This window comes from Stomoxys calcitrans, chromosome 1 (assembly GCF_963082655.1).
Source record: "Stomoxys calcitrans chromosome 1, idStoCalc2.1, whole genome shotgun sequence".
Classification (NCBI taxonomy): Eukaryota; Metazoa; Arthropoda; class Insecta; order Diptera; family Muscidae; genus Stomoxys; species Stomoxys calcitrans.
In genome coordinates, this window is record NC_081552.1 from 173,647,248 (window position 1) to 173,670,944 (window position 23,697).

The 23,697-nt window shown below is 37.9% G+C and overlaps 1 protein-coding gene across 3 annotated transcripts in view; it reads left to right on the top strand.

Annotated features, from left to right (window-relative positions):
• Positions 1 to 23,697, top strand: part of LOC106081524 (protein kinase 4) — an 83,786-nt gene that overhangs the window by 24,818 nt on the left and 35,271 nt on the right. Inside the window, exon 5 of one of the 3 annotated variants that reach the window (XM_013243533.2) lies at positions 127 to 2,929. The exons of the other annotated variants lie outside the window; for them this stretch is intronic. Within the exon in view, the coding sequence (XP_013098987.2) occupies positions 127 to 1,190 (1,064 nt within the window). The 3' untranslated portion in view covers positions 1,191 to 2,929. Of the gene's footprint in view, positions 1 to 126; positions 2,930 to 23,697 lie in introns of those variants that run through there. 3 annotated transcript variants of the gene reach the window in all.

Genomic DNA, 23,697 nt, shown 5'->3' on the forward strand with positions numbered 1-23,697 from the left:
ATACTAAATTTTAGATTTACTAAAAATAAAAACTCACAAAAATTGCAATGGCTCTCTATAATTTTTGTTGATGATGGAAAATACAAACTTTCTCACCACCAACTCTCTTCTCTCTCCCCTTCCCAGGTTTACAATGGACGGTTGTTGAATCGAATTATTCACGCTTTTCGCTGCCATCCTGTCCCACCAATTTAATTGGCAATACCAACAATCAGAATCAAAACACCAACAATAACAGCTCAAGTAGTGAACAGCATCAGCAGCAACAGCGTCAACAGCATCAGCAGCAGCACGATGCTGTCAATAGCCAGCAGCAGCAACAGCAGCAGCAGCAACAACAGCACTTGCAGCAATTACAACAATACCAACAGCAACATCAGCAAAACTCCACATACTCTCCGCAAATTATCACTGTAAGTGGGTATACCAATGCGGCTGCAGTTGCGGCGGCCCAAAACATGTCGCCACCCTCGCCCAATGACAGTAATATGGTGCAATCCGTGTACAGTCAAGGTCCTTCGCCTTCTGCTTCGCCGGTGGCCAATGCTGGAGGTGGCGGTGCTGGCAATATGTCGGCAAACAATTCGGCCAATAATGCCAACATCAAACGCAAACGTTCTGTCAATCCACAAGGTGATGAGAATTTCATTCGCGCCCTGGAGGCAGTGCGATCGGGTGGTATTGGTTTTTGTAAAGCAGCGCGGCTTTATGGTGTTAACAATCGCACGCTTTGGCTGGAGTATAAAAAACGAGGCTATCCTGTGTCGAGGCCAAGCATAAAGTCGCGCGTTGTCAAACAAGAACCGAATCTCTCGCCATCGCCCACGCCGCCAGATAACGCGCAGGATGATACCAATGAAAACTACGATCATATGGCAGCAGCAGTGGCTGCAGCTCAAACGGCAGCTCTCAATATGCAAATACCTCCGCCCTCGGATACTCCAACGCCCTCGTTAATGTGCACCCCACATCACGCAGGTTCCACCAGTGGTCCCACCACACACCCCGCCATGGGGGTCATGAGTTTCCTAGACACCCGCCATATGGATTTCCCCACAAGTCTGCATTCAATGTCCCGCCAGCGTTATATCGATGCCACGGGGGCTGGTGCTGCAGCCGGTGCGGGCACAATCAACGTTAACCCGGCAGCTGCAATGAATCTACAGAGTATTAATTTCAACTCAATATAGAATTCAATTTCCACATCTACTGCACAACAATCATCTGCGACGACAACAATGATGGCTGCTGCTGAAACGGCAACGATACCCATTATACCCATGCACTTGCATCACCATGCAGTTGCGGGCCCCGTAACAGCTTCAACACCAACGCTATCAATAAGCTCTCACGTTGCAAATGTTTCGTCAGCAGCACCTGTGGTATCCACTTCAACGAATACAGCTATACTACAAGCCAACAATCCGACGTCATGTGATAATCCAACGCCAACGCAAACACATAATCTTATAGCGCATCCCACACATCCGCATCCGCATCCGCCGCATTCGCATTCACATCCTCCAACCACAATCTATGTACAAAACTATGCGACAGCCACACCGATAATAGTGCATCCTACAGAGAATGCCACAACCACATATATGGCAAAACTAACACCCCTACCACCGTCGTAGATACTCTAAGCAAATCGATATTTCATTTCTTTGTTTTCCGTTTTTTTTTTAATTTTAAATTTATTTGAGAAATATTCAGTTTGTGTAAAGTTACATTTAAGAGAAAAGTATCTACAAAAGATTTCCTCATTCAGTTTTGTAGTTTTTATGATTTTTCCAATATGAGAATCGATAATATGAAGCATTTTCAAAAATTACACCACAATTTTTTAATGAAACTAGATTTTCAGAACGTTGCAAAGTGAGGGAGAGAGGGTGCGTTAAGGCCATATCAATTTTGTATGAAGTTACGTTTGAGGGAAAAGTATCTGCAACAAATTTTTTCATTCACTTTTGTAATTTTCAATTCAATTTTAATATGACAACAGATAACATGAAACATTTTTTTAAATAAGACAATTATTTTTTTACTAAAACGGGAGTTTCAGAACTTTTCAAAGTGCTTACATATGGGGTGCATTGAGGCAATATGCAATAGTTTTTTTAACACTATATAACGAAGCAATTGTGAAAAATGTGTGAAGCAGACTGTGCCTGAAGTAAGTCTGCCGATTGAAGGCATATTTTGTATTATATAAGCTTAAGATTAATTTTGCTATTATAAGTGCTATATATTTTTAAAATATTTTTTTTAATACAAAAAAACCAGCTATTACGTAGGTCCATACATACATATGGTGATACACGTCTTAAATCTTAAATCTTTTGATCTTTATTTTCATTCAGTGAAAAAGGTCTCATTGGGTTTTTCTACAAATCAAAGTAGCAATTGTAAAAATTTTATTTGCTTTGGAGTTCTCCAAACTCGAATTATTTATTTCTTTTGATTTCTGCTTCGTATATATTAGTAAAAACGTATGAAATGAACAAATGAATGCAGCTGCTAATTTTTGAATTTCCGGCCTTTCTAAAAATGGAAATATTTCGTTATAATTTTTAAAATGTCTAGCCGTAGTACTTTCCGTGTAATGAAATTACTGTACATGTACATTTTTCCATACGAAAAGTTTTGTATATTGTACGAAATTCTTAGAGTAAGGCCACTATGGCAAAATGCATCCTCAGTGAAATCTCGGCATTTTTAAAAGTGTGTTGTTCACTCAAAATGCCATTAGACTTTGGGGAAAAAATTAAGGTCGATTATGGATTGCAACCCAACTTCAGTTGAGTAGTCATTGGGAAAATTTGTTACACAAATATCCATCTTTGTATTGATTTGCATATATTTTTAAAATTTTCTTGGTAGCTGAACGTTCAAAATACTGATATTGAATAAAACTGAGAAAAATCAATTTCAAATTTGTACTAATTTTTCTTTCTTTTTCTTCTTGCCTGCTATTGTCGAGAGAATCTCCATAATCGACCCCTAAATTTAAAATTTTTTTAAAATAAAATAAGGTATAAATTGAAGCACCTCGCCATAAACCAAAAGATAGATATATGAAAGTGTACCCTCCATGTTTAAACTTTTAATAACCTTAACCTTGATGACATGGACTGACGGTCATATATACAAACCCCCCAAAAATGAGATATTTTTTAGCGTATATCCTCTCAATTGCCCAGAATATTTGCCACCAAGCCATATTTAACAAGATCCAGACATTCTTTTATTTTCGGCCAACAGCCCAAACGATAGCATAAAAAAATATATGTCATTAAAACTATAACAAACGTGAATTGATGTTGGGAAATTTCTGAGAATTTTTCGCCTACATTTTTTTAGGGAACTTTTATAGATAAATAGAATTGGTGCTTAATTACAACTAGTTGAATACGTTTCTTGCTATTAGCGTATGTAGGGTCCATTTTGTTCGACCGAGAAGAAGAAAGAAGAGAAAAAGAGGATGAAGAAATGCAAATAGAGATACAGCCACGTAAGGTGCAAGACAGCAGACATGACAGAAAACTAACGCAGAAGAATAACTGAAGAGTGTCCAATGTTTGGGGAGCTCCAGGTTCTTGACTCCCAAACTAAGGACGATCTTCGTTACCACACTGTCAACATACAGCTGCAAAGACCTAACATGTTCTGTATCGCGAAACACTCTACCACTTGGCTTAAGCATCCTGCAACCCTCAATTATCATCCTAGAAAGAGTTCACTCTATTAAGAAACTTGAACCGGGGAGTTTTACTGATTACGTAGCACGATTTGCGTTTATCAGCGATGTTTTCCTGGTCAGACCATCAGCCGTTTTGTTCTCTGCATTCGCTTGATGGCCCGGTTCGAAAAAGCTTCTCAGTGGTTCGCCGCTGGAGCTTTCAAAGCTGCTTAATTGTCCACGTATATAGTGACAGTCCGATTGGACCGCCGCTGGCGCTTCGAAATCGTCTTTAGTGCCTTCACTACCGCGAAAACCTTTGCCTGAAGGCTCCTGCCCCGGTGTTCCCATCCCCAATTAAGAGCCATCCGTGTACATAGAAGGCCCAGGGAAGCGTGGAGTACCACCAGCCCAGAGTTTTATTTCCGGGAAAGCTATATCCAACCCATCAACAAGAAAGGACACCCATTAATCACATGGCAGCCGGCTGTACGTACCGGATTGACCCGATGGAGTTCTTCATCGGCAAGGGCTGCCGCCTCAGTGTAAAACACACTGCGACAACAAGAACAACAACAAAGCACACCCATGGTAAATATTTCGTTCCACTACATATAGCATGCCACATCTCCATCCCCAGCGAAATAGAAAAATGTCCAAAGTCTAAGAGCGCTAGGTTTCTGACTCCCTCGGTTTAAGGGCAATCTTATTTACATCCTGGCGAGACCATCAGAAAAAATTGTCAGCGTTGGTTTTCCCCTCCTTATGCCGGCAACACTTCAAAAAACTTCTCTCCAAAGAAGAGTCGCACTGCGGTGCGCCTTTCGGACTCGGCTTTAAAAAGGAGGCCCCTTATCATTGAGCTTAAACTTGAATCGGACTGCACTCATTGATATATGCGAAGTTTGCCCCTGTTCATGGGCAAAATTTGCAAACCTATAGGTACGAAGGCCTATGATGTTGTTGTTGTAGCCACATTTTCTTGTGGAGGTGGCGATTCTCGACAGGCTCTTGTAGGTGTGCAAGCTCATTCTGGTTCAAAGGACCGATCGCCGCGGAACAGGGGGCCCATTGATTCTTAAAAGGCGCCAATAACTCGCCTTGACCTATCAAGCATCATAGGCACTCAGTATTTGTGCAAGAGCCGGTGCCGCCCGGCCTCTCACTAAGACTCTTCGCTCGATATCGCTGCTTGTCCGCGACTGCCGTTACAGCTACACCGTATGGAGCATTCCACTATCCGCAACCTGTGGACGCGCCCGGTAGCTCGTAGCAAAGCTTCTCGTGATATCGATGAACACCATATAGATCAGAGCTCAATGTTCCAGCCTGTGTGGTGCTCATAGTTATCCCATGCCGGGCACCGTTGTTCAAAAGTCCTATGCCATACCAGACAACCATAGATAAAAATCGGCCGAACAACCACCGTAGATATCCAGTGTACCCTATTTGGCCTAAGACACCAACTCCTTCATATCGAGTTGCAAATGAGAAGAGCGCATTTAACCAACTTTCTACCCTTTCCTCGACGAAGTACTTTTTCCAGCTTGGTCTCTTAATAAGAGTCACACCACGGTACATTGTCTCCGGAGAGAGCTACAGCTGAGCCCTTTCAAGAACAGGTCCGCTAAAAACACCCAGGTTTCGCCTTCTACTAAAACCACCAGCCCAGTCTTTCTATGGCTAATGCCAAGTCCGTCCAGACATCTCCTTCAACGCTCTCCGTAAGAGGTACATAGTAGATCGGCTATCCACCACGAAGATATCGTCATCTGCGTAGCCCACGAGACTTTCACCCTCTCCTTCTTGAAAGGCCTCAGAATTCCATTGGTAACCAGAATTCATGAGAGAGGGGATAACACCCCCCTTATCTTACATTTTTTAAGAAAATGTCAAACTTTTACACCCCATAGCCTATCGACATTTTGTATATACCGTGGCAGTCAAATAGTTAACTAGTTGTTAAAATTTTTCTGTTTTCAAGAATGTTTTTCAAAAAACTTAATCTGCCGGCTCAAAAATTTTAGAAAAGATTTTTAATTTTATATATTTTTAATTTGTCATTTTACATAACCGTTTAGAAGCCGTGTTACAAGAATCTCGCCTAGTTTTAAAAGATAAACTTAGTTGTTGTTGTTGTAGCCACATGTCTATATGTGGAGGTGGCGATCGTCGTCTAGCTTCTATAGCTCGCAGCTAAGCTTCTCTTTATAGCAATGAACTCCACACAGATCGGAGCCCAAAGTTCCAGCCTGTGTGGTGCTCATAGTTATACCGTGCCGGGAGATAAACTTAGTGAGATTTCTTTATAAAACAAGAAAAAACGTTTGCTATAATAATAACAAAACAACTGAGAAATGAAAATCAATCACTTTGTAGTTTTGCTAAAACGGCAACCATTTTCTGCAGTTTTCAAGTGGTCAAATTGTTGATTGTAGTGCACAAAAAAATTTGTATATTACAAATCATCAATTATTTGTTAGTGTGAAACCAGGTTCGACTCCGACTCCAAAGGCAAAATAGTTTTGACTCCGGAAAATATATTTATTGAGCTAAAACCCATTGATATATGTTTTTATACCCACCACGATACTATAGGTGGTATATTTATTTAGTCCTTCAGTTTGCAACATATCCAAATATCCATTTCCGACCCTACAAAAGCATATATATTCTTGATCGTTGTAGAATTCTAAGACGATCTAACGATGTCCGTCCTCCGGTTCATTACAACTAGGTGTCCGTCAATTGTAATCACGCTACAGCTTTAAAAAATTGAGATATCGAGCTAAAATTTGGCATAGACTTTTTTTCTCCACAGCGGTAAAGTTCTTTAACGGAAAATAGGATCATATTTACATATAGCTGCCATATATACCGATCTACCGATTTCGAATCTTGAGCAGTAATACGTTTCCAGTAGAAATTTGCAAAAGAGTAAGAACAGCCTTTACTCTCTTTTGCTTTTTATTTGAATTAAAAAAAGCTGTATTTCATAAATCAGCTGTTCGATGCTGCAAATTTCTGCTGGGAAAAATACTCAAAATTGTGCTCGCTCTCTCTCTCTCACGCACTCTCCCGCCCTCTTCTGCTGGCTAATAAAGTACGCGAACGACTTCCAGTAAAAATTTGTGCAAATTTGCACAAATTTTTGAGTACGCGAACACACATATTATCCGATATCACACAAATTTGAAAGTGTCTTTAATCGTGTTCCCCGATACTACTACCAGTATTACATTTCTCACGAGCATTTCATTAAGGAACATGGGATACTTCTCTTATATAAATGATTGCAGTCCGATTAAAGTTTAAGCTCAACGATAAGGGGTCTCCTTTTTTATGCCGAGTCCGAACGGCGTGCCTCATAGCGACACCACTTGTTAGAGAAGTTTAAACATGACCGAACCACACGATACACACCACCCCAGATCCCCCTGGACGCACCCCATCTTAGTCGCATAGTTCCTGCATCTTGATACTCAACAGAATCAAACAGACGAAAGATAGAACACAAAAAACTGCCACAACAACAACAACAACCGCTTAAGCCTATAATATCTGTTTGTACTGCTCGATTTCGCTGATGTTTGGAACAGTGGATTGCACTTAGCGCTCGCATGTCCGAAACCTAATATTGTCTAGATTGCAACATATTTATAGATAGCTTCCACGTAAACCCATCCACCGTTGATCGCTGAAAACTTGAACAGTGAGTTGCACTATGACCTTCAATGTCCATATCGAATATATCCCAGATCGCACAATATATAGATACAGTGGCACAGATAAGTCTACATACCTTTTCGTAAATAACAGTTTCGCAAACTGACAGTTACGTAGTGTGGTTATGATGTAAATTAATAAGTTTTAAATAATCATTACACTGGTGACCATGTTGTTGTTGTTGTAGTAGTAGTGTGTGGTGCACTGAGGCGGCAGCCCTTGCCGATGAAGGAATTCATCGGGTCAATCCGGTACATACAACCGGCTGCCATGGGATTGACACTGGTGACCATGGTTGGCAATTTTGGCAACATTCGTTATTTGACAAAAATAAACTTTTTTGTAAAATAAATTTCGTTTTGTAAAACGTGTTTTTTTGAGTGGATATGTAGATTGTTCTGTGCCACTGTAGCTGCAATATAGACTGCTCTTCCGATTTAAGTTCCTCTACATTCCCATCGACTACAAAAAAGATTAGGCTATTTTTGATATAATAATGGATATATTTCATAATTACATCTAAATATGGTTTTGTTTTCGTTTTTTATGGGCCTAAAATCTCAAATCCGAAGATCAATCTGGAGCGTAATTAGGAAAAATGTTAAGATCCCTTATTGTTCCCAGTCTCAGCTAACTCGTGTTACAAATGCGTCTGCTATGGGCTTAAGATCCTATATCGGAAGATCCGTCTGTATGGAAACTATGTCTAAATATGGCCCAATCAGGACCGTATCGAGGAGCTTAGTACAGCTCATCTTTTTAAATTTCATCAATATCCGATAATAACTGCGCCTATTATGGACTCAAGCCCCAAAATCGGTAGATCGGTCTAAATGGTAGCTATATGTAAATATGGTCTAAGATGGAAAAATACGTATAGAAAAAATGCGGGTCTGTAACAAATTTAAGCTTAATATTCCAATTTTAAAAAGCTGCAGCGTGTATATGACCAAAGAGGATTGAAATAACAGAGACATTTTCGTGCTTCCAAAATTTTACAGCAAATGTCAAGCTTATAGGTGTCGCTTATAATTTTATTTTTCTTCAAAGCAAGCAGCTCTGCCGAAAAAATTACAAAACAATCAAATTTACAGCCAATCGAAAATAAATAAAAGAAAGAAAGAAACACATATCGTAAGCTACGACTGCCAAAACCCTATATACGTGCATTACGTATATAGGGTTTCGGCAGTCGTAGCTTTACGGGAAAGGAAATAATGCATTTTAAGAAAATTCAAACGACGCAAACTGCATTCTGTTTACGACATGTTCTTAGATAATTCTCATTTATCTATATTCCAGTCGGTCTATGTGCGAAGTTCAAATTCTTTATCTATTTACAATTTATTTATGTTTAACTGACGGATAACGTTAGATCGTCTTAGAAGCGAAAAATTTAAAGTAATGCCATTGCGTTTTTTAAAACATTTCATTTTGGTAAGTGCGGGCTAATCTCCATTCCAGAAATTTGGGTATAGGATTTATGTTGGAGTTCTACAATATAATAGGTCAAACAAAGTCATCTTTGAGATATGACATTTAAGGGCTCTTGTCATTGTGATGCCATGGAAACACACTCTTTGAGCTGAGAGAAGTTTGCCTTATTTCGAAACACTCAAAGGCTTACATGCTTGCTAAATATTTTCAATCATTACACAATGATATTTTAAATTTCTTCAATGTGTGTTAAAAATGTTGATTTTGTAATTTTTGATACGATCTTCATATTGAAAACCGTAGTCTTTGTTAATATAAAAAAAAAATAATATTTACCTATATAACAAAATCCTGTGTTTTTGTCTAATACGATTCTCTATTGAAAAAAGATAAACTCTCTCTCTCTTAAGCTTATAATTTTTAAACAAACAAAAAAATATATTTCTCTTATAACTACAGGGACATTTTGAATGTAAACAATAAAAAAAAATGAAACGCAATTTATATTTTTAAATATTAACTATGCATTTGTTGCAGATGAGATAGAAAGAAAAACAAACACTAACTCTAACTCTCGAAATCTGTTTTATAGCTATTAATGATATCTCTGACCAATAGAGCAAATAATTACAAAATAGTTTTACACATACGAATACACACAAGAATAACACAAAACTCATCATCAAGTTCATATATCATTTTTGTACAGTCCTCTTCTGCCCATTTAATTTAAATTTTGAAAAAGAGAAAGCAAAAGCAGAAACACTTAAAATGCTTAAAATATTATTTCGAAAGAACACACGTTTCGGGGAAAATGCTATATATTCGTAAGCTACCACAAGTTGTAAACAATCACGAAAGGAAGGTGCAAATCTTACATTGACACATGTGTATGAACATGTGCTACTAGGTAGAATTTCAGAAAACAAACAAATTTTTTGTTTGTTCATCTTGGCATTTTGTTTTAAAGAAATTCTTATTTTCTTAAGATACATTTAAACATAGTTGTGCATATTAATTAAGTTTTAAAAAACTTTTTTTTTTAAATAAATATATGGCCATTTTATATCGTTTTAACCATACACTTGATTACAAAAAAAAAAAACACATTTATAGTCTACATACCCCGAAGTCTCGTCATCATCATAACGCATGTGTATGTTTTTTTTATTTTATCAATTTGATTATAGTAGTTTTAAACTATTTTTTTAAAGATAAAAACAAATTAAGAATTGTCTTAGTTAAGAGAGAAAAAAGTAATAAAAAAATTTTTAAACGACTAAAAGTTTACCAGGCAGGCTGAAAAGTTTGTATCGTTTCTATGAGCGGGCATCATTAAAATAAAGAGTCCATCCCTGAGCGATTAAATGATTGAAAAACATGAAAGACACAATAGAAGAACCCAAATGAGTTCCAAAAGAGACTTATTTTTTAGACACGTTGCTTTAAAGGCGGAGCCACAGACAAGTTGTTCTTTGGAATTTGATGTCCATATCAAAAGCTTATAATAAAGCGAGTTTTTGTAGTTATGTATAGCTCTACTTTAATAATTTGCAGAAGCATCAAATGGATTGCAACTTGTTTCTTATTTAAAAAAAAAAATTATCCCTGAGCGATAAAAATTTCGGAAAACATAAAAGACTATGAACGTAAATGATATCCCTTCTCCGAGTAACAATTCTCTGGCTGTTTTTATACCCACCACCGAAGGATGGCATTTGGCATTCTGTTTGCAACACATCGAAATATCCATTTGCGACCCTATAAAGTATATATATTTTTGATCGGCGCAAAAATCTGAGACGATCTAACCATGCCCGTCCGTCTGAAACTTTGCACAGATTCTTTTTTTTTTTGTCCATAAGCAGGTTAAGTTCGAACATGGGCTATATCGGAATATATCTTGATATAGCCCCCATATAGACCGATCCGCCGATTTAGGGTCTTAGGCCCATAAAAGCCGAATTTATTATCCGATTTTGCTGAAATTTGGGATAGGGAGTTGTGTTAGGCCAGTCGATATCCTTCTTCAATTTGGCCCAGATCGGTTCAGATTTGGACATAGCTACCATATAGACCGATATCTCGATTTAAAGTCTTGGCCCCATAAAAAGCACATTTATAATCCCCGATTTCGTTGAAATTTTAAACAGTGACTTATGTTAGGTTTTTCGACATCCTTGTCGTATATGGTTCAGATCGGTGTAATTTTGCATATGGCTACCAAAAAGACCAATATATTGTTCTACAAAATTTAACAATGATTTGCACTTATTAGACCTCTCAATATCCGTATCGAATTTGGTACAAATCGGACCATATTTCGATAAAGCTGCTATGGGAGCATACGTTATGGATTATGGCGAAAGGTGGTTTACATATATACCCGAGTTGGTGGGTATCCAAAGTTCGGCCCGGCCGAACTTAACGCCTTTTTACTTGTTCCCTACTCCCTTTTCCCCTATTCTGAATAAACATTCCCTGGAAGTTTTAGCTTTTACTTTCTAATCAAAGTCAAGTAAACATTTTGATAGATTTTACTGGCCCAAACTGGATGTACCCACCATAGAAGGTTTATATAAGTTTTTCAGTTTTATTAGCGCCCACCGCTCCAATATGTCGATTACATTTTTACGTACAAGCTTCACAAAGGAAAAAGGCAGATCGCCACAGCATTCATGATGTTGAAAGCATTTCGGCTCCAGAACGATCCGATCGATTCAGCCACCTTTACTTTCTGGTAGTGGAAAGTCGCCAACGTGCAGCATGTAAACAGGGAAACAGAATGTTGTCATCGCAACACAGAATTATCGTGACAATTTGTAGGCCATAATTGTGCGTTATCAAAATACAAAAAGTAGATCAAACGTTACAAAAGCAACCCTAAACACGTTTGTAACATTTTGCAACAAATACAATTACCACATTAACCACGCTCGACAACCCTGTCTATTAGCTGTACTTTTTCCCAATGCATGTGTTTTTGTGTAATGACAGACTTTTTTCTGTGACAATCTGTTGGAAGTTGTATTGATGGCTTCTGTGTGCATCTGTTGAAAGTTGTATTGATGGCTTCGAACGCTATTTTTTATGTTTTATATTTCAAAAACAACAGTCAAATGTTTACCCAAAATATACAGCAGCTGAAGCAAACAGCTGTTTTCGAAAACTCGAAATTTCCTCCCAAATATTTGTTTCCCCATTCATTCTGAATGGGAGGATTTAATTTGAGGGAGAGTTTATTCCCAGGGAGTTTATTTCCACAGAGTTTTCAGAATTGGGCTGATTCCAAAGCCAAAAGTGCAGTTTACGGGGAAAACGTCCAAAAATACTTTCTTTTTGGCCTGAGGCATGCCCCCTTTCCCCACACAAGTGAAATGACGCTGAATGTTGCCAATATATTACTCAAATTAAATGAAATTTTTCTTGGAACACGAACATGGAGGAAAAAGTCGAAAGAGTAAATCTAAGGTCTCCAGGGTTTAGAGAATTTCGTAAGCTTTCAAGCAATCATCAGAATCAGAATTGGACTCTTTCGGTTGTGTCCGCATCTGGAGGAGGGTGTAAATACAACTTCCGAAAATGCACAGAAACATGTGTATGGCATGGAAGTAATTGTAGTTGTGTAGAAAAGATATCCACACAATGGAGCGAAGAGGGGATAGAGGAAAAGAGAATGGAAAGAGGATAGGAGAATGGATAGAGTATAGGAGCAGGTCATACCATCGCGGTATAATCGAGTTGACGATAGGAAACCTGAAAGGAACGAAAGAGTTTTCCGATCGGATACCTGCGACGACACTTGAGGTCGAGTGCGAGGCACTGCCAGCAAGAAAGTCTTGGACTGACGGACAAGGGTATTGCCATCTGAAAGTTCATGTTACACGGATGGATTAAAGCTAGAGGATAGAGTGGATCTGAGGGTCTACACTGAGAACCCAGGGAATGAGATCTGTTTCGACTGTCTGACCATAGTACGGTGCTGCAGCGCAAATCCAGGCGATCACGGAATGGGTGAGGTGAGGTGGTTTGGTGTTAACGAGAGAACGTCGAGTGTGAACATCTTTACGGACAGTAAACTGTCCGTCTGGGCAATAACAGCTAGGACGGTAAAGTCACCAACACTGTTGGAGTGTAAGAAGGAGATTAACGCCTTCTCTGAGGATGGTACGATCTGCATCGTTTGGGTGCCGGGCCACCCTGTGGAACAGCGAAACGGTCGGTAGGATGGCGAAAATCCTATGGGGAGATCTAGCTCGTGAGAAGACGAGGCTATTACCAAAAGGAAGTAAGAAAGAGGTCAGTATGGCTTTCGATATCATAACGGGTCACATAGGACTACGAGCTCACTGATACAAAATCGGTGATGCAAGTGATAGCATGTGTAGGGCATGCGGCAAAGATGATGAGCATTAAAGCATTTCCTATGTCATTGCCCGGCTTTCGCGGCTAATAGACACTGGCACTTAGGTGGGGACATAGTACCAGACAGGAACCAACTGAGGGGCGTGGTATGGAAAACAATTAGGGATTTTGTGAGCAGGACTGAATTCCTGACTTAGTTTTTCTTTTTATACCCTCCACCATAGGATAGGGATATACTAATTTCGTCATTCCGTTTGTAACACATTGAAATATTGATCTGAGGCCCAACAAAGTATATATTCTTGATCGTCTTGACATTCGGAGTCGACTTAGCCATGTTCGTCTGTCTGTCTGTCGAAAGCATGCTAAATTTTGAAGGACTAAAGCTAGGCACCTGAAATTGTGCTCAAATACTTCCTATCGGTGTAGGTCGATTGGGATTGCAAATGGGTCATATCGGACCATGTTTTCATATAGCTGTCATATAAACCGATCTTGAATCCTTACTTCTTGAGTATCTAGACAGCGCAACTCTTATCCCATTTGGCTGAAATCTTGTATGAGGTGTTTTGTTATGACCTCAAGCAAACGTGCCAAATATGGTCTGAATCGGTTTATAACTTGATATTGCTGTCATATAAACCGATTTCAAATCTAGATTTCTTGAGGCTCTAGAGAGCGCAATTATTATCCGATTTGGCTAAAATCGGTTTGGTTCATAACCTGATTTAGCTCCCACATAAAATGATCTCCCGAGTATACTTCTTGAGCGTATAGACGGCGCAATTCTTTTCCGATATGGCTGAAATTTTGTACAACAACTCCTCCTATAGCCTTCAACATGGTCTGAATCGATCTATAATCGGATATAACTCCCATATAAACCGATCTCCCGATACTACTTCTTGAGCTCCTATAGGGCGCAATTCTTATGCGATTTGGCTGAAATTTTGTATAATGACTTTTGCTATGGTCTCCAAGGGGGAAAGAATAGCTCGTAAAGGGGGTTCCGAACTTGGTTAGTCTCGTACTAACATCACATAGGCGCTTTCGAATAATAACCTATCAACGAACGGCCCTTGAAACAAGGGTGTGCCCGTGAGTAGTCGTGTTACGTATGAGTTACGTGATTCGTGAGTGAGATCCAAATCTAGTCACGTGATTGTATGTGAGCGTGATTGAATTAAAATTCTTCGTGCGTGAATCACGTCTCACAACGCTAATAACGACTCATAAGAAAATCAAGACTTAAGATTGGTATTCTATTCTGCTTTCGGCAAAGTCGTTAAAATTTTTAATTGTTTCGCAAGCGAAATTTAAAAGCAATCACATATTTTTGTTTCCATACCAAACTACGTTTTTTATCTGCACAAATTTTTTATTGAATAAAAAAACTTACCATTTAAACCAACAAAACAATGAAAAATGATGCCGGCAATGATAGCCGTAATGGTTTCAACAAGGGTTGCTAATATAATTTTTTATGCCATTTTCTTCACTATAAGCAGAGTATTATTTTTCGCCTTTTTTTCCTACTTTTCCCGAAGTTTGCAAAAAAAAAATTTGCTTCATGGAAAAATAATTTTTTAACCGTGACTCGCAAGTTTTTCGTGAGTCATGATTTTTCTCGTGAGACGTGATTTATCCGTAAGTCGTGCGTGAGTTAAATTTTTGTCTCGTGAGCGTGAGTGAAAAATCCTCACATGCACATCTCTACTTGAAGCCTTCACACCTAAAGGTATCCGATATTCTGGCTTTACTTTTACATTACAAAAATATTCTTCAATTCAAAAGCCTGCTAAGTTCGGACGGGCCGAATCTTGGGAACCCACCACCATGGATTATGCTAAAGATTTACACAAAATAAATTTAGTTAAAGAGAAAAATTTTATTCTACATACAAAACTTCTGTCAAACTAGCAAAAATTAAAGCTCTCGGAATCGAACAAGGGTAATCGAAAGATCTATTTACATTGGAGCTATATCAAGTTCTTGACAGATTTGGACTGTACTTGGCACAATTGTCATAACAGAACACTATGCGCAAAATTTCAGTAAAAAAATTGCGGCTTCCAGGGGCTCAAGAAGTCAAATTGGGAGAGCGGTTCATATGAGAGCTATATCTGGTTCTTGACCGATTTAGACCGTACTTGGCACAGTTGTTGGAAGTCATAACAGAACACTGCGTTCAAAAATTGCGGGGCTCAAGAATTCAAATCGGGAGATCGGTTTATATGGGAGCTATATCTAAATCTGAATCGATATGGCCCATTTGCAATCCCCAACGAGCTACATCGATATTAAGTATCTGTGAAAAATTTTAAGCGGCTAGCTTTACGCGTTCGACCACTATCGTGATTTCGACAGACGGACGGATGAAAATGTGGCTACAACAACAACGAATCAACTTCAAGACCTACACATACAATCTAGCACAGGCAGGATGCCGATCAACAAAGCGAAAATCCAATCAGTGCAAAGAAGTTGTTTTCTTTGCACTGATTGGAGGCCTCAATATGCTTAGAGAAAAACTCTGCGATTTGTTAAGAATTGCTAGCGCTTTAGTAAGCTAAAAAACATTTTGTAAAACTTTTACACGAATCAAAAAACTATTATCACTCTTTAATGTAGTTTCTCGGATGATGTCCGTTATTGAAAATAGAAATATTGGATGAAAAAAAATATTTTGGAGAAAAACACCAAATTTTTTCCAAATGTTCTACACGTTCGCGTACATTTCCAGTAAAAAATTGCACGAGAGTGAGTACAGCCTTTACTCTGTTTTGCTATTTATGTAAATTAAACAGCTGGTTTTCAGAAAACAGCTGTTCGATGCTGCAAATTTCTGCTGGGAAAACCCTTAAGTAGAAATTTGCAAGCTCTTAATTACCAAACCCTCCAAATTTTGATCGCTCTCACGCACTCTCCCGCGCTCTTTTGCAAGCAAATAACGAACGATTATTGTGCAATTTTGAAAAAATTTTTGAGTTCGCACATGTTGAGTACATATCATTGAAGAATTTCCAACATTGTTTTAACACACTTTTTTTAATCGTTGAACTATTTTTTTATTTCATTTAATGAATAACTACACAACAAGAAAAAAAATCTTGTAAGTTGAGTACAGCCTTATAAGAACATTCACATATCCTTAAAAAAAAATGTAAAAATATTAAGGACATTAAAAAGAGCACTTTTTTGAATATTAATAATACAAATATAGTTTTTTGAAAACAAAAACAAAATCACAAAACAAATAAGCAAACAGGCACACGCTAAAATTGGGATTTCAGAAATTCGCTAACCAAATAATGAACGACTATAAACAGACCAAAATTGGGATTTCTTGAAATAAACTACTGAGAAACTGAAACTACTGAGACGACGTAAATCGAAGTTAGTAGGTACAATTTTTTAACAATGTAAATCGAAACGACGTAAATCGAGGTATTGCTATATATTTTTGATTGTCGCAGAATTCTAAGATTTAGCGATGTCCGTGTGTCGGTCCGTTCGCATGTCTGTCTGGCCATCCGTCTGTTTTAATCACGATTCGTATTTTTCCATATAGACCCATCGGTCTATTGAGTGTCTTAAGCCCATTACAGTGGCATTTCTCTTCCGATTTCGTTGAATATGATATTTAAATATAGTTGCCATATAGACCGAACTCCCGATTAAGGGTCTTGAGTCCATAAAGGGCTCATTTATTATCCCATTTCAATGAAGTTTGGGACCGACCGACAATAAAGCAATTAACCGACTGATCTTATTGCCAGATAGGACAATATTTATATTTAGCTGCCCTACAGACCGATCTGCCTATAACTGCTACATTTATCAACAGACTTCGCTGAATTTGAAAACGGCGAGTTGTACTAAGCCTCCCGATATCCAAACCGAATATGATCCAGATCCATATTCCATATTTTGATAAAGCTGTCATATGGACCGATCTGTCGTATAAGGGTCTTAAGCCCCATTTATTACTAGATTTTGCTTAAATTCAGAACAGTGAGTTGTAGTAAGCCTCCCGACATCCAAATCGAATACCGTCCACGAGGGATCATATTTTGGCGATTTAGGGTCTTAAGCCCATAACAGCCTCATTTATTACCCGATTTGGCTGAACTTTAAAGTGGAGAGTTGGACTAGGCCTCCCGTTGTTCGTACCGGAGATAGTTATCTTCGGACCTTATTTGGATATAGTTATCATATAAATCGAACTGTCGATTATGGAACTTAAGCCCATGAAAGCCCCATTTATTAAACAATTTGTCTGAAATTTGTATCTGTGACTTCCATAAGGCTTCTCTTTACCTAAAATAAATATCATCCAGATCGACCCATATTTGGATATTAATATGGATTAAGTAGAGTTATAATAGAATAGGATAATAAATATATCCAAATGCAGATTTGCCCATGAACATTCTATTAAAGAACAAGTACAAACTTCTCTCATATCAAAGAGTGCTGTCCGATTCAAGTTTATTTTCAATGATAAGGGAACTTCTTTCTGTAACGCAGTACGACACCTCTTTGGGGAAAAGTTTGTACAAGGTAAAGTCCCTCACAGATGTCGCCAGCATTATGTGAGAATAACCTCCCCTGAAAAAGTTTTCTGATGTTCTCGCCGGCATTTGAACCCAGACTTTAAGCGTCAAGGCGCATGTCCGCCTCTGAGCTACGGTAGCCCCCAATAAATATATCCACAGTGGTGGATATCCAAAGTTCTTAATGCGTACACAACGAATTTAATTAAGTTTTTTTTTCTTTGCCTGTGATGCAACAAAAAAATCAAGTAAGTTCTTTTTATATTAAGCCATCGATATAGTGCAATGGATTGATTGATTGAAAAATACATTCGTGAACATTATGGACTCGTCCTTGTTGTTTTTGTTATACCCTTCAGAGGTTCAGAAAAAAGGTGTCAATAGCATAAACATTTATAATGCCAACGGCACTCCCCCAAAGTATCGTTTAACTTCGGAATGACAAAATAATATAGCAGTTTTGAGAGTCGGCGGGTCCCAAACACTTTTACCCCTAATGGTGGGGTTTTGGGGTGAAAGCGTTCTGCCTAGGTACTTGAGCTCAAATTATATATCTGGTTTATGTTTTCGGGCTACTGTTAAGGGATAAAAAAATTCCTAAAAATAAGGGCGTTCCTCTTAGATGCGTAATCCCAAATTTAATTACTATTTAGGTACAAATTAAAATTCGTAAAAGACAAGTCTCCGAAACATCGCAAAATATTGAGATCCTTCGTCTTAGTTAATGATTTATAAAAAAGGGGCCTTTCGGTTTTTGGGTTTCGATCTATTGAAGTCCCCAATAGGCAAATGCGTCACACACTGGTAAGTTTGTGGTATCCCTTGGTGTTTCTTTTGCGTTGTAAGGAAATTTTTAAATCATTGAGATTTAAATATAATGGAAACAAATCTTTTGTTCACGCAAGTATTTGAATCCTGACTTTCAGCGTCACATTGGACTTGCTGTGCATAACGGTCACCACCGACGTGTTCAATAGTTATTTAAAATGAATGTCTCTCCACCTATGTATGTAATCTTTTGAGAGTAAATACTTTCCCGAACACGCCAAGACCATATTGAATGGTTGAAGGAGTTGTTGATGTTGTTGTAGCCACATGCTTGCATGTGGAGGTAGTTTAGAGTCTTTGGCGGAGATGATAACCTCTTCACTACGGTGGCCTCCTACTTTTATTTTGTCGTTCTATAAAACGAGGCTAAGAAGGCATGCATCACTTGCGCAACCGCTACTCTAAAAATCATCGATTGCTGGAAGAGTGAGTTTTCAAATTAATGAATGAAGTAGAGGCAGAAATGTATAATGTGGAGTTTATTTTCTTTCTTGCTGCGCTTTAAAAAGAAAATACTCTTAAGCAGTGTTGCCACTCAAGAAAATTTTTTCCTACCATGGACCCCTCAATATCTGAGAATGGACCAGATCTGGCCATATTTGTACGGAACTGCCTTATAGCGCTGTTTTCCAATTGAAGGCATTGAATGCACCAATGTCGCATTCTTACCCAGAAATTAGGAAATTTGGAAGAGATCCCTTTAAACTCGTACCAGTTACAGTCAATATCATAACGATTTTTTTCCTGAATTTGAAGCAGTAAGACCCCTTGTAACAGTATTTGGTTGCAGTACCAAGCGAAATCACGATCCAGGAAATCAGTCAAAAATAAGGTTTTTTTCTTATTCTTAAGGCGAAGATCATTTTATCCTATAATTTTCATTTCTTTTTTTTCGAGACGAGCTCAATGATCGTAGAATTTTTTTCTATGCTATGGAAAAGTAAAGCCAAAAGACCTCTGGTTAAGGAAGGTCATCCTCCGACACTTTTAGGTGTGGAGGCTTTAAGGGCGAACATTGGTAGGTTGTACTTATATCCCATTCATTGCGAAAACGCCACTATGATATAAAAACCACACTAATAAAGCTCGACGCCCTGGCTGGCAGCTATTCTTTTTACAATGCATGTGTTTGTGTGTTGTAGTGGCAGACTTTATATATACTCAACTACATTACTCCCATGGCATACACATGTTTCTGAGCATCTTTCGGAAGTTGCTCCGAGTGTCCAGGTTTGAATCCCGACCTGGCTCCGCCGAATTTCACTTTTTCTTTTTGCCTGTTAAGGCGAAGATCATTTTAACCTTTAATTTTATTTCTATTTCTCTATCGAGACGATTTCAATGATCGAAAAATTTTTTTTATGCAATGGAAAAGAAAAGGCAGAAGATACAAACAACAACACCAATCATAGTGTGACGCGTTTCGACCTCTTGGTTAAGGAAGGTCATCCTCAGAAGGCTTCTATTTGTAATAGAAACAGAGAACTCTACGCACAGTGGTCGCTGCCGTTGGTCAAAATTCAAGAAATGAAACTCAATGTTTGGTACCACATATGTATACATAAACTCTTGAGAGGTTTAGCATCTCTAAAGTATACATGTAATTATTTCTTTCTAACGGTACCCTTGAAGATAAACACGTGAGTTTAGTGCAAAAGAGAGCTTTATGTAAGGCTTTAGTTATGTTCCCCTTTGAACTCCCTATTGCTACTTTGCTCCAATGTCAACGGTGGTCATAAGATGCTACATGTAAAATTTCAGCTGTAACTTTTTTCAACCTTCGAAGTTATGACCAAAAGACTAAAGGTACCTTTATCCCTTTTCATAAGTTTTCGATTGCGTCCTTGGTATTGGTAATGGGGAATTGTTTTATTTATGCGATACTAGCTCAACTAGGCACGTTCCGCCGCGCTTTCTTTCCTCCCTAATACCTTTTACTTGAACCCTATATTGCCATGGTCTGTAAATAACTTTTGTTTTGGCGTGTTTTGAAGGCTGGACCACTTTAAGACCTAAATCCATCGATTGGTTTATATGGGAGCTATATTAATATATATTCCGTTTTAGATCCTACTTCCCATGTATGTTAGAGGTCATAACAAAACACTGTGTACAAAAATGCAGCCAAATCGTATACAAATTGCGCTATATGCGAACAATATATAAATATGGTCTGATATTAACCATCTTCTACTCAGATATTAAGGATCTTCCTGCAACTCTTTGTTCCGAATTTGGGCGAAATCGGGTAATAAATGCGGCAAGTATGGGCTTAAGACTCAAAATCGGCAGATCGGTTTATATGGCAGCTATATCGAAACAAAGTCCGATTTGGATCATATTTGACTCGGACGTCGGTATGCATAGTACAAGTCATTGTTTCAAATTTCATCGAAATCGGGTAATAGATGCGGCTTTTATATATATTTGGCAAGCCTTTCCATACAAATCCGATCACAGTTCTACGGCCTGCAGCCGGACAATATCCAATGGCATGAATTATTTCAAGGCCGAATAAATGTACTGCAAAACGCTTCATGCTATTCGGACTCGGCTTAAGTTGCTACCAAACGATATGTGTTTGTCATATATGCTGTCACTATCTGTTTCCAGTTAGTCAAACTTCATGAATACCCGATCGAGGAGGCCACCGTAGCGCAGAGGTTAGCATGTCCGCCTATGACGCTGAACGCCTGGGTTCGAATTCTGACGAGACCATCAGAAATATTTTCAGCGATGGTTTTCTCCTCCTAATGCTGGCAACATTTGTGAGGAACTATGCCATGTAAAAACTTCTCTCCCAAAATGTGTCGCACTGCGGCACGCCGTTCGGACTCGACTAATAAGCATGTATATGAAAACAGAGCTCACTGTAATTAAAAAAATTTACATATTTACTCCCACATCCGTTTTTTATATTAAGTGTTTCATGTGTAACAGACGATGTGCCCATACTTTCAGAGTTGGTAAATATGCAGTCTTATAGCACTTTTCGAGCTAAAACTTGAATTGAACCGCGCTCATTGAGTAGAAGTATCCGCGCTGTTTCGTAAAAAATATGAAATTTTAAGTTGGAAAAATACCCACTTCACGCTTTCGAAGTAGAACTATTTATTTAAGGAAATTTATTCGAGGATGCTTTATGTGAAATAATTTTCTTTTCGGAAACCTTGGACAAAAGTGAACAGTTTTGTTTAAATATTCACCTTAGATATGGTGAGTCTTCCTTAGGAAAGATAACATAAGAATATTCTCGCCGACTTTCTTTTCAAAAGTATGATTTTCCCTAAGGGCTAACGACAGTATTTACAAAACTTAATGAAGCCTTAAAATAGGTTTATTTGACAGTTCTATAAAGGAAATCTGGCAAATCAACCTATTTCAAAACCTTTATTAATTTATGTGAATACCGGTGTAAATATTTATGTTCTCTTTTTTTATGTTATCTTATAAAAATATCTTTTCATACAAAGTGTTCTTTTCCATTTTTCGATTGTAAATATTTATCCTTTAAGCAGGGTATTCTGTACAGCTTTTCACGCGGAATGCTGCCAACTCCATTTAAAAACCAGTAAGGAAGGGCAAAAGTCGGGCGGTGCCGACTGTAAATACCCTACATCTACCCTATAAGTACAATGTGGGAGCTTTATCCAATTCTGAACTAATTTTGATGGACCTCGGCGAGCAAATATGTTTAAATTGTAATAACTACGGTTGACAAGTGACAACAATATGGCAAATTACCCAAAATCTGACGAACATATATATATATATATAATATATATATATAAATATATATATAAAATTGTGGTGGTCATCGAGGAAATGCGCTTGCAGTGGCTCTTAGGGTGAAAATCTGGCGATATACATATATGACAGCTAAATCTTAATCTGGGCCGATTTCTATGAAAATCACCAGTAATATTGAGAGTCATAAAAAAATTCCTATCAAATTTCTTCAATAATCGGTTAACAAATGAGCACTTTTTTTGAAATATTTCTCAAAATCGGACGAACATGGGAGCTATACCTAAATCTGAATTGATTTCGAGCAAACTCCTCAGATTCTGTGGTAGTAGTCGAGGAAAGCGTTGTGCAATATTTTGTCAAAATTGGTCAATAAATGCGCTTGCAGTGGCTCTAGGAGTTAAAATCGGGCTATATATTGGGTTGCCCAAAAAGTAAATGCGGATTTTTTAAAAGAAAGTAAATGCATTTTTAATAAAACTTAGAATGAACTTTAATCAAATATACTTTTTTTACACTTTTTTTCTAAAGCAAGCTAAAAGTAACACAAGCTGTGAAAAAATATATGAAAAATCATCAATTACTTTTTGGGCAACCCAATATATATATGAGAGCTATATCTTAATTTAAACCGATTTCCATGAAATTCACCAGTAATGTCAAGAGTCATAAAAATTCTGTCTGCCAAATTTCGAGAGAATCGGTTAACAAATTACCATTTTATTGCATTATTACTGAAAATCGGACGAACATATATATGGGAGCCATATCCAAATCGTTTAACAAAAGACCATTTTATTGCTGTATTACTGCAAATCGGACGAACATATATATCAGAACTATATCCAAATCTGAACCGATTTCTATTAAATATACAAGTAATATCGAGAGTGATAAGAAAATCCTTCCTGCCACATTTCGAGAGAATCGGTTAATAAATAACCATTTTATTGCTGTATTACTGCAAATCGGACGACCATATATATGGGAGCCATATCCAAATCTGAACCGATTTCTATGAAATTCACCAGTAATATGAAAAGTCACAAGAAAATCCTTCCCGCCAAATTTCGAGAGAATCGTTTCACAAAAGACCATTTTATTGCTGTATTACTGCAAATCGGGCAAACATATATATCGGAGCTATTTCCAAATCTGAACCGATTTCTATGAAATTCACAAGTAATGTCGAGAGTTGAGAAAAAAACATTCGTACAAAAGTTCATGAGAATCGGTTAACAAATGATAATTTTATTGCGTTATTACTGAAAGTCGGACGAACATATATATGGGAGCTATATCTAAATCTGAACCGATTTCCATGAAATTCACCAGTAATGTCAAGAGTCGTAAAAA